Source organism: Colletotrichum scovillei, assembly GCF_011075155.1.
Source record: "Colletotrichum scovillei strain TJNH1 chromosome Unknown Contig00005, whole genome shotgun sequence".
Lineage (NCBI taxonomy): Eukaryota > Fungi > Ascomycota > Sordariomycetes > Glomerellales > Glomerellaceae > Colletotrichum > Colletotrichum scovillei.
The window spans coordinates 2,898,202-2,909,803 of record NW_023336263.1 but is presented as its reverse complement, the minus strand read 5'-3'; the positions used below and the strand labels follow the sequence as shown (position 1 = coordinate 2,909,803).

Sequence of the window (11,602 nt, the reverse complement as noted above, 5' to 3'; positions counted from 1 at the left end):
TCTTGATTGTGCCCGTTGAGATCGGAGAACAGGTTGAGTTCGCCGTGGGTCAAGGGGACCCAGATTGAACAGCTCGCGCTCGGTTTTGAGCAGCCTGCGCCTCGCGTCTCTGTTAAACTACCATTGCAAGGATAGATGAGTCGATAACCCTGCCTTAGCGTCGAAGTCAAAAAAACTAAATTGCTTAGGTCGCATTCCGCTTCAGCTGGGAAAACAAGCGAGAATTGGAGATGTATTAGACGAGATGGCACGGCCGACGCCCATCCGCAGCAACGCTGCACAGGAGGAATCTCATCAACGGCTTTGTGTGCCGGCACGCCAATTTGCGACAATTCCAAACACGAGCGGAGAGAGAAAATCTGCCGTCCGTCTCGTCCCTCTGGTTTTCTGACAGAATTTGCTCTGCCCTCATCCTACCTTCTTCAACGGGCAGTTCAAGATCTGTGCAAGGATGTGGCCCGAGTCAGGGAGGTAAGAAAGCGGCAAATCATCCGCGGCCCCGAGTCCGGGTCAGCTGGCAGGGCGCATGGCGGATGTCGTCTCAGATTGTCAATGCAGACAGGGTAAAACTCTGCTCATTGGGAGGCTCAGAATATCGCCAAGGCGATGCACAAATGGGCCAATCGTGAGGTAGGGCTGGGTGTTGGACATGGTTCCCGGCTGATGCGTTTCGCCTGATGTATTTCGTCACCGAATCTATTTCAGGGTAAACTGGTGGGTTCCAGTTCTTCGGTATGGCCGTTCTTTTAAGTACAGGCAACTTGCTTGTGTGCTCGCGTTCCATTTCGCATTTCGTTCCTGTGCCGCGAATGACACTGACTAGTTTAGCAGCGCTGGCCTCAACCAAATCGCCATCAGACTCGGCGAAGTCACTGCCAGAAAGAATAGTACCGCATACTGCAATTGGACTTCGATTATCGACAAGTTCCAGTAAGGCGACAGGTAACGTAGGTGAACATGATCGTGAGATGTTGAAGGCTGTCTGCTGAGGCATGTCACTACCACTGGCTGATCCCATGTACGTACCGGTAACTTGTTGCACATCTAGAGAAGCAATTGTGGAAAGACCATAAAGCAGTATCTTGACAGTGGGGTATCAACTAGACTTATGCGAGGTAAGTCAAACCCCCCACTTCCTGGCACCCCCCTGTTTCTGGCACCCACAAAAACGATGGGATCACAACCCAACCTCCTCATTACTATTAACTATTGATCCTCAACCACACCCACTACAATACAACTGCCAGCCTCACTAGGGCATTCAGAGTCGCTGGATTCAGCCGTAATAACCTCCTTTTCACCCGCTTCGATTTGAGCCCGATGGATATCCCTGATGTTCGCAAACTTCGTGTTGGGATCGATCTGAACAGTCTTCCTCTTCCTAACTGCAGCGTTGGTAACTTGAGCCCTCAGGTGAGCCAGCTGCTGCTGGGCAGCTGCCAGTTGCCAGGCCTGCTCTGTGAAGCCTTTTTTCACCTTCCTGAACAGCAGCCGTTGAGTGCTGGTATCATTGTCGAGTTGGGTGTATAAGTGCAGTTGACCGCTGAGCTCTGCCAGCTTCCTGGGTGTCGACCAGACCACTGCAGAGGAAGCAGAATCCCATGGCTCAACAGGGGTAGTTTGTTGACCATTATGGCATCGCTTTTTGCCCCGACTGGTTGGTTTGGGTGTGGTGGGCAGCAGAAGGCTCAGGTAATACCATAGGGTTCATCAGGGCTTAACCATCGCTACAGGGTTGTAGACCAGTCCACTTCCAACCACTTCTGATGTTCGAGACTGATAGACCAGCAAGTCGAGCCTTCTGGTAACAGTCCAGGAAGTTCCTTTTACCTATAATGGTAGAGTCGTTCCATTGAGACAAGTAACCGAGCTCCTTCCGATAGGCTGACTTAACAGGGCTGAAGACAGACTGGTCAAGTGGCTGGAGGACATGAGAGGAGTGTGGTGGTAAGAACAGTAAATGGATATTGTTAATATAGCAATTCCACATGAAGTCTGTCGTCGTATGACTCCCATGCCCATCCACAATCAACAGTCGAGCCTCGCCCTCAGCCTCGGGCATAGTCTGTGGGATAAACACCTTCTCTAACCATTCAATGGCAGTTAAGTCTGTAGTCCAGCCATTATCTGTTGCTGTAAACTCCCACCCATCGTATGGAACCAGATGTAATGGAAACCACTGTTGTTGGACCGTCTTCCTTGAAAATGATAAGAGGACGAAGTGCCCTACCCAAGGCTGAGATACACTCAATGATAGAGACCCATGCCCTCGACCCAGGTTGTTTCTTGCGAACAGACGTCGTCTCAGCCATGCCCAGCACTAACCCATTAGCTCCCTGACCCTCGAGGATGCCAGTCTCATCCATATTATATCTGTTGGCTGGTTTGATGTCCTTGATCTCAGGGATAGCAAGGAACTTAAACCAGTTCCTAATGACCTCAGTAGATGCCCCATTAACGCGTCTAGAATCGATGGAACGACTTCTCTGAACCTTAATGATAGGGTTCCTTCTCACGAAGGCATAGATCCAGCCTTTTCCTAATGGTTTGGTATCCCCAGCAGCAGCCAGAACTCGCTCTGCGAATTCCTTCACCTGTTGGTGCGTTGGTGCGAGGCCCAGCGAAGCCTGAATGCGAACCCATTGTGCCAGCTTACTCTCCTGGTCAGGAGACAGCCTCTGCCAGTCAGCAAAAGCCACTTTCGTCTGACCACCTTGGAGACGTAGTTGGAGGGTTGATCGTGGTATCCCATACTCCAATGAGGCTCTCTTTTGACTCTTGCCGTTTGAGATGTCCTCGAGAGCCTGACGAAGCTGATCTTCGGTATATTGAGGCATTAGATATAGAAGAAGGTATGTGCAAAAAATGAGCCCATTTGGACTCGAATTGAAAATGTTGTGATAAAAGGAGGTTGGGGGTGGGCATTGCGTTGTGGTGGATTTTCGCGTTTTTGTGGGTGCCAGAAACAGGGGGGTGCCGGGAAGTGGGGGGTTTGACTTAATGGCTGAAACAGCTCGCGGTTTCCATTGTTTCTTCGAGCAGGTATGCTAGTTGTCAGCATCACTATAAACTTGGGATCCAGGCTTGATTTTGTGATTCTCTTTGGTCTGGACATGAGCAAGCATCCCGTGTTGGGCCGTTCACTCTCTTGCAGAGCATCGGTCGCTTTTGCAGCAAACACGATGGACCCAGTAGACTAGACATGGTATGTTCACTCTCCGTTCGTCTCCTTGACGAATGGCGCATTTCCCATCGACCGAAACTCAAACACAATAATAATGCGAGACCATCTGTCACACGTCAAAACGTGACCTTTATTGTATTAGAAAGCCAAAACATACTCAAAGCACTCTCTCCATACACAATCCAACACTACTGTCAAGTAACTCGGGTATGCGAACACTCTGGAGGCTTGGGGATATCGAAATGTCTGGAATCAAATTCTTGCTCGCCCACCTCGCAAGTCTTGACCTACTTCCGCGTATTTTGCCTGGATTCAACGTGTAAATTTAGAGATAACTTTAAAGCGCCAAAAGATAGCAATCAAAACCCCTTTCGTCTCATTATACGAATTGACAGGCTTGAGACATGAAGGCTTCCGCCAAAGATTGTTGACATGGAGTTGATGGGCGTACTATTTGAAGTTCTCGATGAAATCTGATCAGCCTAAGAGCCCCGAGCCTCCTTGGTATTTCGCTTCGAGATTCGAATATGAGAGATTAACGAGAAGACGACAGGGCCGCATCTCTATTATTGCTCCAACGTGGGATTTATGAATGAACAATGTCGAGGTTTTGGCTGGAAAATGTTGTATTTCGGGTAATTGATCACTGCAACGATGGTTCTAAAGTTCTTTGTTCAAAGTTACAGCTAAGGGATATTCGATTACCTTGGCAGCGTTTCCCTTCTAACTGACTCACTTCATCCCTTACGCTTACTCGGAAACATTCCTTCTGACCTCATAAATACGTTGTGTAGATGTACAGTCTCTTGATAGAAGTCATTGACGTGGAAATTCGCAAAGTTCGTGCAAATAGATTTGGATGGAAGAGAAGGTTCCGTGAGTCTCGTGTAAAAACGTCCTGCTTGCATTTAATAGCTGGGGTGCGCGTTATCAGTTATGGAACTAATACGATTCGCCGCACCTCAAATTTGCCTAAATGTGTAATGGAAACGTGTTGGATATAGATATCGCAGTCATGAACTTCAAAAGCCCACAAGACTAACATCACCGCAGATCACCTCGTCTATCAACAAACATGCATTATAACTCAATAGCATTCATGGATACTTCAGGTATTTTTCTAAAGATTTTCAATGCTAAGAGGAACAATATAAAGCTGATATGGACCACAAGTCGAACGAAAACACGCCGTATCGCCGCTCACTGCCAGTCTGCTACATTGATGGCCTTTTACTCGGGTGTATCGCAGCATGTCTTTCTCGGATTCTCACACAACCTCACGTAATCTGTCCCGACAGTAAATTAGACGTGACAGAGGCAATGACTGTCTAGTCTAGGTGAGACTATCAGCTGGATGAAATGGCTAGATGAAGGGCCACTTTGATAGCAGTTCAGACTTTTCCGCATCTAAAGGAAATGCGAGGCATGATGCATTCGGTGGCATATAGATCATACCTGTATAGATCTGTTTTCTTTCTTCTCTCACTATTGGATGCTACGTAATGCAATCTTGACTGCATGGACGCGAGTGCTGGCATTATCCAGTCCTGTAGAGCAGACTATTGACAATATCTACTTAGTGCCAATGAATATTCTCTTTTCTTCCTGTCCCTATAACATGAGAATGAGTCGCCACCGATAGTTGTAGTAAGTGCGATTGCCTCGATGGGAGAATGATGCGATGACTGCGGGGGTTGCCTCCAGCCCATAATTTTCTATTTTGTAAGATGTTTTAGCATCCAGACATACGATCTGATTGGAGGACATCAGGAATACATGCCTCGAATTTACAAATAACCATGTAGGAGACTAAGCACAATGTTTATGATCTGTATCTTTCAAAACTGTGAGGTGTCTTAGAAAGACTGTGCCCAGTGAAGGCTGGTGCCTATACATTGTGGTTCCTTAAAATAAGGTACTTAGGTCCATAACAAATACCTTTGGTAAACTAGGTAGGAGTACTCACGGAACCCGCATGATTGAAAACCACACGAGACAGAAATATTTCAGGCGGTGATCATTTTCGAAGCCAACAGGACGTTATGCTAGACGTGTGGGAGAGAAAAACAATCTATGTCGCGGCTACTTCGACTATGTCTATTCGAATTCGGGGGCTTTTGGGAGCTGTCGTCGGACCTGATCAAATACCACTGCACAGCGTTTGCTTGTCTCCAATGTGTCAATTCAGAAGAAGGCTTGTGGATGGTAGAGGGACGGTATGATGGAAGTCATCACGCGGAACTTGCGATGCCACTCTGACTGGGATCAAGCATCACCAGTACGGATCCTAGAGTTTGTTGAAGACTCGGTATAACTTGAGAGGTTCAAAGCTTTGTATATAATTTGAGTCTGCTCCATTGTCGGCGGCTTGATGAGTACCATAAAGTACTTTGTCTTTTTGACACAGCCACACATTACCAGCACATGTTTCCAGTTCCAACTACCTACGTGTTCAAACATGAAACAAGTAGGGGAGCTCAAGATATCATATCTTCAAATGCCTGACTTTCAGGTCTTATTACGTCCATTCGCGTCGTGTTTACTTGTTACGAAGCGAGAATCATTGTTTACATCAAAGGTTACCGACTAACATGATGCTGGGCATTTTGACTGAGATATGCCAATAGCAGTCGAGCTCAATGATGTACACTATTCGTCCCTTCTTTTGACATAGTTTGACCTTCATTTATGCGGATTATAGCTTTGATAGAGACAACATAATGGTGGATGGCTTCGCCAAGTGCTGAATATGCTCTAACTGTGAAGAAATCAATGCGAGTTGCTGTCTATCATAAGAGGTCGTTCAGTACGGCAACGTCTAATGATGTCTAAGTTTATTACCACGTAGCCTAGGTACATCATGTTACAAAGTGAAGATCCATGTGGAAGACATATACAGTAGAAAGTGACTTGAATCTTCTAAGTGAGGGACCCTTAAGGGGTCATATCTGAATACCGTACGGAGCGGACAGCCATCTAGTAGTAAGCGGTCTCGTACGGCAATAAGTGGGTAGCGCCACGCGTGGCGTTGCGATATATCAATTAAGTACATCAAGATCTGATAAAGCAAGCCGAAACTTCCCAGTCAACAGACAGCTGTGTCACGGACGAGTCGTAGCTGACTCTCTGCATATTTTACTCAATGAATGTTTCCCGGATGAAACCCGACAAGATTTGAGAGAAGCTGTGGAGTTGAGACTTGAGCTGCCTACATTAATCCGGGCGCCGATAACACTGCAAGGTATCCATCTGATTTTCGTCCGAGGATGATGGTCACTGAACACTATGTTCTCGGACAAACCATAATTGTTCCTGTGATGCTACCAGTGACAACCACATTGCTCACGGCTTTGCAAGAGTTTGACTCTCATTGCTCAACACATTTCGTTCCGCCGTTCCTCGACAGTCGGAGACCGCTTGGAGCGATTTGACAAGTCGTTGGATAACATTCTTGGATTAGTTTGTCATGGGTGGTGGATTCGGGTTACATTGTTGCGGGAACACCTTCGTATCCCCGAAATGAGCGCCCAAGATGCCGCCCCACCGGACCGTTCCGTTGGTACTTTACACTACTAAACGCCGGTCTATGCTGAACACTAGTTGAGGAAAAAAGGCACCTCTGGCTTGAGATTCTTGTGATCTACATTTCACCCGTAGGTACGGATAAAATACCTACGAAAATCCGGGCCAATTCTCTAGAGCAAGGCCATTGAGACGGACTTGCTTGATGCCACCTCGAATCCAGCATCAATGCCGATAACGGTGATGTGCCGTCCTCTAATCGTATCAGGCCAGAATGTGACTGGCTCGGTTTATTCTTGGGATTGTAAGGACGCTAACGTCCGTGGGGCCTTGCCATTTCAATGGGGTGACTTGTGGCCATGAGTCCACACAAGAATTGCCCCTTTTATAATCTGCTTTTCTGACCGCCAATTGGCTCGCACTCGGGAGTGTCTTCGAGCCGTTCAGGTGTTGAAGCTTGGTCCCAACGGTGCCACGTTGAAAATGTTCTTAAACCTGGAGTCAGCCCCAGCGACTGCTAGCGGACCCCAATTCCCTCCCATCGACAACCTATCAGAGCCTTGACTCCTCTTCACAAACAACATCGCTTGTTGTTTCCAGGGTCTGAAGAGCCCCTGCATAGGATGGTTTCGTGCGTGGGGTTCTTACGTGGTCCGTGGCTGATTGAAGAAGTCTTCTGCGGTGCGAGGCAGCACGCGCTGGGCTTTCAGAGTGCGCACCACCAACAGGTGGAAGTCATATGCCGGTGGAACTAAACGTTGGGTGTTGACAAGGAAAATTTCTGCTTCAACTCAAGACATTTAACTAGCCATCCACTGGCCGCCGTTGGCACTGACCAGGCATCCCGTCATCCATCCGCTCTCCGGGGAGCAAATCATGCCAACAATGCCAGCAATCTCCTCAGCGTAGCCAGCACGTCCGCCGTATTTCTCAGCCATTTCCTTCTGTTCATCCGAGTCCCATTCTCGGATTCCGCACAGCGGCGTGAGAGGGTACCACGATGAGATGGCTTGCTTCGCATCCTCAGAGGCACCTCGGAGCATGTCCGTCATGGTGGAGCTGGGGTTGCAAGAGTTGACGGTGCAGTGCTCCTTGAGCTCGCGAGCCCATGTGCGCGTCATGGCCTCAAGGGCGCCCTTGCTGCCGCCGTACAGGGTCAGGTACTCGAGTCCAACCTTGGAACCGACGCTTGACACATTGACGATGCGGCCCGAGCGGTCGGTAGGCAGAAGGGGCTTGACTGCCTGCGTGAGCAGGATGGGTCCAAGGACGTTGATAGAGTAGACCTTGTGGAAGTCCTCAATGTTGACGGCTTCGAGAGGCATGGCGTGGAAGAGAGCGGCGCAGTTGACCAGTATGTCGACCTGCGGCTTGCCTGTCTTGGCGTTGGGCGGCATGTCATTCTTTACAACATCGACGATCTTGGAGCAGCCATCGGGTGTACTGAAGTCGGCACGGACGGGAACAGCCTTGACGTTGTGTGCCTTTGACAGTTGCCCAGCGAGAGCTTTGGCAGGCTCGTCAGAAGATTCGGTCAGATAAATGAGCACGACATTGGCGCCTTTGGAGGCGAGGTTCTGAGCAATGGCGGCACCGATACCTTTGGACTTTTGTCAGCGTAGGTGTTCCTAGGAATCCCAGAAGAAAACGGGAAGAAGGCTCACTCCTTGCACCACCCGTAATGACGGCCGTCTTGCCCTCGTGGACTTTGTACGGAGGGGCCTGAGTAATGGGAACGGTGATCTGTGATTTAGTCATTTTTGTCTAACGGAGAGTACAACGTGTTGTTTGTGCTAAAGTGAGTTCACTCTTTGTTCGATTTTCAGGCAAGTTTTAACCGAATCATACCATGGGGTCTGGGGAGCATGGTTATTAAGGAAAATAGGAGAAAATGTGACAGCAGCAGCGTGGTGCCTGTCAACCTGTCAGACCGTCTTCTCTCTCGCCATTTCTGGATCTTCAGCAAACGCCCTAGACCATTTCGAGCCTCATAAGCAGGGACTGTTTTGTTAACGAATTCGTCCACTTGCTCCACTGTTGAGATCCAACGAAAGCATTGGTCGAGGTGGCGTCGAGTCTTCATGGCCTGCATGATGGGTGATGTGGGACCGAGAAGGGGCGAAGCCATGACCGTCGGTGTTCTGAGGTGGTCTACAGTCGAGGATGCATGAGGCCGTAGGCCGTAGCAATTACAATGGCAACCAAGGGATGAATTTCTTAGGTGAGATCAGCAACATTGACCTTTGATGTTGCAGTCTATCTTGGGTAGAGTTCACTGCCAAAGCTACATCATGCCATAAAGCTCATCCGCACACGTGCGCCACGGCGTGGCATATAATAAATGTCCTTGATTGTCCCACCCAGCGGAGCCGGAAATCCGGCAAACGGGTCAAACATACGTTACCTGGTCATTTTACCAAGAATTGCCTCACAACTCCATTTTCAGTCACCTCTTTGGGATTTTATGATCGTGCTTAGTATTACCAAAATTCATCCAACCTGTAGAACCCCTGGTTCTGTCGAGGCGAAAGGCACTCTTCCCTGCGAGTAGGAGGTTTTTCAAGGATGTGCAATTGCTCAAGGATATTTCAAGGATCTTAGCGACGCCTAATATCTCGATTGAAAAGTAGCTAGGAGTTTTTCTGCCAGTGATCGGCGCGAAATGGGTGACATTGGCTGGCAACGTGCGTTGAAGAGCGCTGCCATATAACCCGTCTTGTATGTCCGCCTATCTGTTAACGATAGGTCTAGCGAGAATCGACTTTTGCTCACTTCAGTGGAGTAGTTTGTTCGTCTCGACGTTGGGCTTTTTCTCGTCGGCAACTACACGATCGTCCACTAGTCACTTGTTTTGTTGACTTGCTGTCCCCGGCGAAGCCCATCGCAACCTAAGAGCCAAGACTGTGAGACAGAGCTATTCTGGAGTCAACATGGCAACAGAGGATCCTAATCGACGGTTTGTCTACCAACTTGAGGGCGTTGGCCTCAGTCTATTCGTGGTCTCCATTGTTGGTGGCGTCGTCTCTTTGATTGTGGTGTGCCTGAGGACATTCATTCGACTGCGGGCAAAGACGTTTAGTTGGGATGACGGCTTGATGCTCGGTGGTTTGGTAAGCTGAAACCTTCTTAAAAACTTCTCGTAGAGCTTTAGAGCATTGATTTCCCTATAAAGCTCAGGCTGACTTAGGTTTCCAGGTCGTTTACCTCGTCGATGTTGCACTCGCCTGCATGGGCGCGCTAAGTGGACTGGGCACGCGCAATGCAGACCTTAGCCCAGTCATGTTGGTCGAATCGATGAAATACTTGATGATTTGGATGATGCTCTACGTGGCAGTATTGTGTACGATCAAAACTTCGATTTGCATCACCACACTACGGATCGCTACTACAATGCCAAAGCTACGCACTGCCGTCTACATCTTGATGGGGCTTACTGTCGCCACATTCTTCACGACATTCGTCGGGATCCTCTTATTATGCCGACCTGTGGAAGCCAATTGGGATAGCAGCATCGTATTAGAGGGCCGTGGCGAGTGCTCGCCAGTAAGCTCAATGCTGGCGCTGTCATATACTTCAACCGTCAGCACCATCGTCACCGACCTTGCCTGTGCCGTGCTCCCGGCTATCATTCTCTGGCAGACACAAATGAAGCTCCCGACAAAGATCATGGTCTCTTTCGTTCTGTCTTTCGGCTCTTTGTAAGTATTCTGCCTAGTGCACCTACCTGAGATGATCTTGATAGCTAATTCCTACCGCTTCGGTCACATGATTAGTGCTTCAGTCTCAACCATGATACGCACTCCATACATCGATCACTACAACCACCCACTAGACGATCTTGCCTGTATGATGCTTACATTTGTCTGCCATGAGTAGAGTAGTTGCTGACTTGAATCGTTCAACAGTCCATATCGCTAATATCCCCCTTTGGTCTAACATCGAGACTGCCATCGGATTCATCGCCGGCTCCCTCCCTGCTTTACGACAATTCTTCATGCACCGTCGCTCGCCACGACCTACAACTTTGGGTCAAACAGATGCGTCTCATGGCCTCCACCCGGGGTCGGTTGGGCTTGTTACTATTGGCGGCTCGGGAGTGACGTCGAAGAGCAAGATACGCAAAGGCACAAATTACGAGGACGACGAAGCAGGGCAGGGAGACTGGACGCGTCTCGATGAAGACAGCGTCTCGGAGAAAGGAAGCACAGCGCCTGTACGAGGCATTCGCAAGGACATGACCTTCGAGGTGTCGTCTCTACCAGGACAGAAGAATGGCCGGAGTAAAAATTAGTTACGTGACGTAAGTAATATGATGAAGAGAAGGAATCTTCCACTCCACAATATCGTTCTGATAATGGACACGGTACTGTGAGGGCTCAAATGAATAGGTGGCTCTAGACTTATCCAAATGGAACGCCCAGTAGCTATCTACAACCGTTGCTCAGAGATTGTGCTTTCGCATGTGCTTTCCGATGGCGACTATGGACAATAGGCGGGCTGGAGATAACTTCTAAGCTGTTTGTTGTGCGTCGACGCAATCAGCGCTAAGCTTTGTTCGGCTGTATCCCGAAGAACCTAGCGTCAAATTGTCAGACTCGGGCAAGAGATGACAGCTTGAACTTCGCTTATCTTGATTACGTTCAGACATGAAGCTGACACCTGTCCCCCACATCAACGTCCATCCTACCTCGCCTCGAAGGCTTGGAAACATTACTAGCTAACTCTTCCTAATTGTTTGTTCTTCCGCCGCCATACCGCCTTCTCTCTTAAATACATAATACAACTCAGACTTTAGCTGTTAAGCTGACACTATCATGTCTCTCCCACCCTTACCTCGTCTAGAGCCGGCTAAATTCCGCTGGTATCCTTCTCCAGGCGACTCCGGCTCTGTCAGGC

At 48.8% G+C, this 11,602-nt stretch overlaps 2 protein-coding genes across 2 annotated transcripts; one reads left to right on the top strand and one right to left on the bottom strand.

Annotated features, from left to right (window-relative positions):
• Positions 1–7,084: 7,084 nt before the first annotated feature.
• On the bottom strand, positions 7,085–8,464 carry HER10_EVM0012421 (short-chain dehydrogenase; the record flags this gene model as incomplete). The annotated part of the gene is made up of 2 exons (XM_035481817.1): positions 7,085–8,306; positions 8,371–8,464. The coding sequence occupies 2 exons, from the start codon at positions 8,462–8,464 to the stop codon at positions 7,507–7,509; spliced, it is 894 nt and encodes a 297-aa protein (XP_035334481.1). The 3' UTR covers positions 7,085–7,506.
• Positions 8,465–9,636: 1,172 nt separating this feature from the next.
• HER10_EVM0005247 (uncharacterized protein) lies at positions 9,637–10,997 on the top strand (the record flags this gene model as incomplete). The annotated part of the gene is made up of 4 exons (XM_035474869.1): positions 9,637–9,816; positions 9,902–10,404; positions 10,480–10,550; positions 10,612–10,997. 4 exons carry the CDS (start codon positions 9,637–9,639, stop codon positions 10,995–10,997), a joined length of 1,140 nt encoding a protein of 379 aa, XP_035333971.1.
• Between the last annotated feature and the right edge of the window lie 605 nt (positions 10,998–11,602).